At 38.8% G+C, this 6,112-nt stretch overlaps 1 protein-coding gene across 1 annotated transcript; it reads right to left on the bottom strand.

Moving 5' to 3' along the window:
• Positions 1-242: 242 nt before the first annotated feature.
• LOC113666653 (tubulin beta-4 chain) lies at positions 243-5,429 on the bottom strand. Its single transcript, XM_027182447.2, has 8 exons — positions 5,276-5,429; positions 4,677-4,785; positions 4,365-4,475; positions 3,289-3,533; positions 2,427-2,639; positions 1,438-1,715; positions 818-1,034; positions 243-365 (listed from the first exon to the last, which is right to left on the bottom strand). Exons 1-8 carry the CDS (start codon positions 5,330-5,332, stop codon positions 264-266), a joined length of 1,332 nt encoding a protein of 443 aa, XP_027038248.1. The 5' UTR covers positions 5,333-5,429; the 3' UTR covers positions 243-263.
• Between the last annotated feature and the right edge of the window lie 683 nt (positions 5,430-6,112).

The raw sequence follows: 6,112 nt of genomic DNA, 5'->3' as shown, positions 1-6,112 counted from the left end.
ATGAAGTTTAATTTTTCAGCTGTTTCAAAGCATTTATTGACCAGTGCCAGGATCACATGAAACGAACGTCGTGGCCCAGCGCCCGCTCGGCCCATGCGCGATGGCACGAGCAGTCTCGAAAATGGCCTGAGCGTGGGGGGGGGAGGGGAGAGACGGGCTGCGAGAAGAGGCAAGTAAGGAGAGGGGATGAAGGAAGAGAGGAATAACTGCAGAGGATTCAAATGAAAAACTGCACTGTTCGCTAAGACGTGATAAATATTTATTTAAGCTTCTGATTCTTCTTCGTCATCAAATTCTTCTTCATCGACCGTGGCGTCTTGGTACTGCTGGTATTCAGACACCAGATCATTCATGTTAGACTCAGCCTGTTAAAATAAAACCATCAAAATAGGCATAATTACTAAGATAACACAAAAGAACGACGAAGAAGACTGAGTCAGAGCTCTGACGCGGGACCAACGCTCGAACGTCAGCTTTGAAACTCTTAAGGGTGGCCAATTTACGTTATCAACTCAGTTGATAAGACCCAATTACCGTGATATCACCCATGCTGCAATCTGATTAGCTGCGCTACTCGCTATCTATACCGTGATAAATAATGAGTAATGGCAGCAGCCGTACTGGTCTGTCTTGCTGCTAAATTTTCAGAGAACTGGCAAATGTATATCATGCACTTAGATTATTTACGATCGATTTCTATGCATGTTATTTGATTCGCGTTTCACCCTCATCAACTATCTCGCGATAGGAATCTTGAGTTCATAAATTTGTTGTTAAACAGAGACCTGAAAGCACTGAATTAATTTCTTTTTCTCACCTCAGTAAATTCCATCTCATCCATTCCCTCCCCGGTATACCAGTGTAGAAATGCTTTGCGTCTGAACATGGCGGTAAACTGCTCGCTGATTCTTTTGAACAGTTCTTGAATGCTTGTGCTGTTACCAATGAAGGTCGCTGACATTTTAAGTCCGCGAGGAGGTATGTCGCATGCAGCAGTCTTCACGTTGTTTGGAATCCATTCCACAAAGTAGGTGCTGGAATTGAGATAATATGACATGAGCAGTTCATAACTAATGGATAAGAATATTTGAATTTTTTTTAAAATTTTATTTACTAAATTCGCCCGGAGGCAGGGGGACATACAATAGAACCCTAGGTCCTCCGCTGGGTAAGCCCACCACCTAACCATTCCCCTAAAAAGTTGACAACCCATTCCTTGGAACCCTAATAAAAATAATAATGAAAAAAAAATGAATAAAATGAGATCCAGGGGTTTTTTGGAATGTTGTTCTTTGGTATTCTATGTTAGGTGTCTTCTATCATTTTGAGAAGCTTAATAGGGCCCTCACTGTGCTGGATGTGGCTAATATCTTCTTGGAGAGTTTTCTTATTCCCTTTACGCGCTGACGACAAATATTTAACATATCTCTTCATTACCTGTTCTTGTTCTGAACATTTAGCATCTGCTCGTCAACCTCCTTCATGGACATCTTCCCACGGAACATGGCAGCCACAGTGAGGTACCTTCCATGACGCGGATCACAAGCTGCCATCATGTTCTTGTTGTCGAACATCTGGTGAGTTAACTCGGACACAGTCAGTGCGCGGTATTGCTGATTGTCCCGGCTGGTCAGTGGTGCAAAGCCTGGGATGAAAAAATGCAGGCGAGGGAATGGGACCATGTTCACTGCCAACTTCCTCAGATCGGCATTGAGCTAAGATGTAAACAAATAAAAAAACATTTTCGGTTATAAGCGATTTGGGAATTTTCAGGATCTCTGTTATTTTTCTGGCTCGAGCTCAAGATTAATGTTCGATCATGTAGCACGATTGTCCACGAGAAGGTGGCTGTAATTTGCTTTTCTACAGCCTGAGCAGAAATCATCATTATCAAAAGACAGCTGAAATTTGTTAAGATTAAAATCTGATTCGAGAAAATTATTGTCAATAGCTGCAAGGCTCAAGAAACGATGTCAGCTGTGATTAGTCAGTTTCGATGCATTGGTAGAGTTTTTGATCGTTCTGTGTAGGAATTAGGCAACTTAAATGTCGTGGCTGTAAGCTTTTTCATTTATAGAAAGCCGGTTGCAAAATTGTAGCGATCTATTTCTGAGTGCTGACATTTTCTACGTTTACAAGTTTATCCTTTCGTGCTCATTTGTACCTTCTTGTATTCAAATTTGTTGCAATGGGCTACTGTGTTTAATCTGATTTTCATGCTAAGAAAAGCTGTTTATTCCCCTTTGTAGCAAACATTTTGAACGTAAAAGTAACAGATGAACATGCGGTGTTGTATTCCTCTTGAGAAGATTTCTTAAAGAAGTTTTGTCAGTGGCGTTTCGGCAACGTGGTACAGTGCTACCGTGATCCCTTTAGTAGCTCTGTTCGGAAACAAAAGATTACAAGCGGCTGTGAAGTCCTCTTACCTGTCCAGGAAAGCGTAAACAAGTTGTCACCCCACTCATTGTAGCGGACACCAAATGATTCAAATCCCCGTAGGTGGGTGTGGTTAGCTTGAGCGTTCGGAAGCAGATTTCGTACAGAGCCTCGTTATCAATACAGAATGTCTCATCTGTGTTCTCGACAAGCTGATGAACAGACAGGGTGGCATTGTACGGTTCCACGACAGTGTCCGATACCTGAAATTCGTCCAAGTTTGAATTAGAATCGATAAAAAAAACAAACCGGACGTTTAAAGAGTTGTACGCTCCAAAAATGTGCCACGAATAACCTCGAAAATAATTTTAGCCACAGTTCTGGTGTGTCACAATTTCCCAAAACTCTGCCCAGGAGGATGAAAGAATTTAATTTGATTTGATTGCATTTAATGGGAGTTTTCGGCTTTCAATTAATTTCGGTAAGAATTTAGCCTTTCCAGCATCCATATATACATACTGGAATTAAGGTAGGTCCTACACCAGCCTCTCGGTGGATTTTAGAACAAATAAGGTCGCTAAATTATCAGAAACAAGTAATATTCTTGAGACATCTACCCCATGACCTTTCTCATAGTAACCACAAGTCCACCTGTTTTTCTTCGCTCACTCAAAGATAGGAACAAGTTGCGCAAGATTTGGAGCTAGTGAAAACTCGAAGAGCAACGGGGTTTATTATGTACTGTTATTTCTTTAAATTAATTCCACCAAGACGAGAAATGAGTATAAAGAGAAACCAAATAATTTTTTGATGATATATAAGTGCCCCACTTTGTATCATACAGTACCACCTAGATTAAAAAGTTCAAAGTTGAGTGTCCCCCTATTTTACATTCAGTTTGCGCTAAATTACCTTTGGCGACGGCACTACACTAAATGACGTCATAATTCGATCGGGATATTCCTCCCGAATTTTCGAAATGAGCAAAGTGCCCATGCCAGCCCCAGTACCACCCCCGAGGGAATGCGTCAGTTGGAAGCCTTGAACGCAGTCACAGCCTTCTGTTTCGCGGCGAACAACGTCTAGCACCGAGTCCACCAGCTCCGCACCTTCTGTGTAATGACCTTTGGCCCAGTTGTTACCCGCTCCACTTTGACCTGACAGGAAAGGGAAACAAATAAATTCAGGGATTAAGGAGCGGTCATGATGTTTCGCCTTGAAGAGAGGGGATCTTGGTTCACGATCCAATTGGCAGTTAAATTTCTATATAGTTCCCCTTTATACTTTGCTGGTGAAGACTGATCCCCCCCACTCCCCCTGAAAACCATGCGACCCCTGCCCCCCACACCCAAACCCTCCACAATGATTGGTTTCTTAGAAGGAGAGGAAGAAAATAAATGGATTTTTATGATAATGATTCATAACCGGTTTTTTTTACTATTATTTTTCTTAATTCAAAATTTATTTTAAAAGGTTAATTAGAAGAACTAATTAAAAGATTTGTTTTAGATGTTTACGATTGTGTGAATTATTAAATATTTTTAGAAGACTACTGGAAAAAAGAGCAAATTTAAACTGTTATTATCAAAACATTCTCATGTTGAAATATATCTTATTTTGAAATAAAAATACAAGAATAACTAATGCTAAATAAAAAATTAGAACATCTGAATTTTTAATTCTATTTTAACGTGGAGAAAAACCGAAAAAATTGTAAACATGTGGGTTTGATTACTCACATATTCCTTGGCGTGAAAGCCAACAGTATCTCGTAAATCTTTTGAAAGTAATCTTTTTCAAAGCGATTCTTTGTTTTCTGGCATAGCCGATATTTTGAGTTCTTATGATGGTAAATATTTTATCACCACGAACATCTGGTTTTGAAGTATGAAATGTTGATTTTAGCATGTAAATTGCTGCAGTCCAATTACTGACATTACTCAAAGGACACGTAGCGAATATATTTTTTAAAAAGCAACTGTTCTTACCAAAAACGAAGTTGTCTGGTCTAAAAAGTTGTCCAAATGCTCCGGCTTTCACAGAGTCCATTGTACCGGGCTCCAAATCGACAAGCACTGCTCGCGGCACATATTTTCCACCTAATAAAAAAGAAAAAATAAATAAAATAGATAAAAAAAATGATTGAAAAAATGTGCATGGACATTCGGTGAAAATTGGTTTTAATTTACATTAGAAATATTAGATTTAATTGCAAAGAACACATTTTAGTCATTCTCGAATGCTATAAAGTAAAAACAATACTACATTGTACGATATAAATTCATTTTTAATTGAGTTACCTGTAGCTTCGTTGTAGTAAACATTCACCCTTTCCAGTTGGCTGTCGCTGTCTCCGTTATACGCTCCACAGGCGTCAATTCCGTGTTCATCAGAAATCACTTCCCAGAACTGATAATTAAAACTTGCTAGTGACATAAGCGTTAACTTCAAATAGGCCGTTGAATTCTTTCAAGGACCTCGTGGCGAAATTGTTTGAAATGAAATCACGACAAAAGTCTTCATCAGTTCTCCGAAAACTTGTACTCATGGGATTTACATTTCATCTTCGAAGAAATTCTTACTTTTGATGCGATTATGTATTTCTCGAAAGTGAGCGAAGAGTTGCTTTTGTCTGGAATAATTTTTAAAGGATATTCTTAAGTCTTAAAATCCGCAGTGTAGCATAAGAAAATTATTGATAGCTCTCAAACGACGGTTTGCAAACGAGTTTTTCGATTTGAGCAAATTCCTCTCCTATGTATGCCAATCTGGCAGTCTTTATTCTTTAATCAAAGATGTTCACTTCAGTTCGTTTTAAAGACAACGTGTCATGGGATATTTTAGTAAAATCTGCTATTGAATTGAATTTTAATATGCCATCTCCTAAAATATGACGTACCTTTGCACCAATTTGATTTCCACATTGACCGGCCTGTAAATGCACGATTTCCCTCATGGTAAAAATTGCTGAACAGCTCTAGTGTGAGACAACAAGTGTTCAACTCTGTTTGATTTCTCAAAGGGTGTGGCAGCATCAATATTTGATTCCCATAAAAAGAGCTTCGTTTTTTTCTTTCTTAGTTAAGTATTAATCAATTCCCCATATGGTAAAAGCACTCTTTTCATTGGCGAGTTCTCCAACTGCGGGCAATCGAACAAAATGATCCATTCATCGACAGCTGGCTTGAATGAATGAATTATTCCTTTTTTACTAATTAGATTAAAAGGACAAATGTTTGCATATCAAGATTTTGTGGGTTAAAAAACTTAGTTCATGGCGGTTTCAAACACTGGTAAATGGTAATAAATTAAGACAAAAAATTGAACATATCAAAATCAAATTTCTCCAACGTTACTACAAAATATATCGCCACGAAAAAAAAGGGGTGTTTTGATTTCTCAGTGTAATGAAACGGGTATGACGCTTGTTAGGAGAAATACAAAATTTGTAGATAGAATTTTCCGCAGTTTATCGAAATTTAAATAACATAAATTGGTTCAACGTTGAGAGAAAGGCTTGAGAGGCTTGAATTTATAACCGAATGCTATATGAAAATTACGTAAAGCTTTGAAAATGAACCCGGCTATACCAAACGGTTCTTTTTCTGCATTACACAGGTACTTTCGCACGCTCGGCAGCTTAAATCTCGCACGGTTTGCCGCTCGTAAGAGCAATACTAATGAATCTTTGCTACGATGACTCTCTGGATCGACTCATAGCTTCGCGCTTGGCCTG

The sequence above is a fragment of the Pocillopora damicornis genome, chromosome 9 (genome assembly GCF_964200805.1).
Source record: "Pocillopora damicornis chromosome 9, jaPocDami1.2, whole genome shotgun sequence".
Classification (NCBI taxonomy): domain Eukaryota; kingdom Metazoa; phylum Cnidaria; class Anthozoa; order Scleractinia; family Pocilloporidae; genus Pocillopora; species Pocillopora damicornis.
Note: the sequence above shows the minus strand (reverse complement) of the source record. Positions and strands in the feature narration are given on the sequence as shown.

Bases quoted from the DNA above. Each gene is read 5' to 3' on its own strand.
- LOC113666653 (XM_027182447.2), bottom strand. From the start codon at position 5,332: ATGAGGGAAATCGTGCATTTACAGGCCGGTCAATGTGGAAATCAAATT. The intron at 3,534-4,364 runs GTAAGAACAGTT...CTTTCCTGTCAG, and splicing joins ACCAGACAACTTCGTTTTTG to GTCAAAGTGGAGCGGGTAAC. The intron at 2,640-3,288 runs GTAATTTAGCGC...GACGAATTTCAG, and splicing joins GTGTAGTGCCGTCGCCAAAG to GTATCGGACACTGTCGTGGA.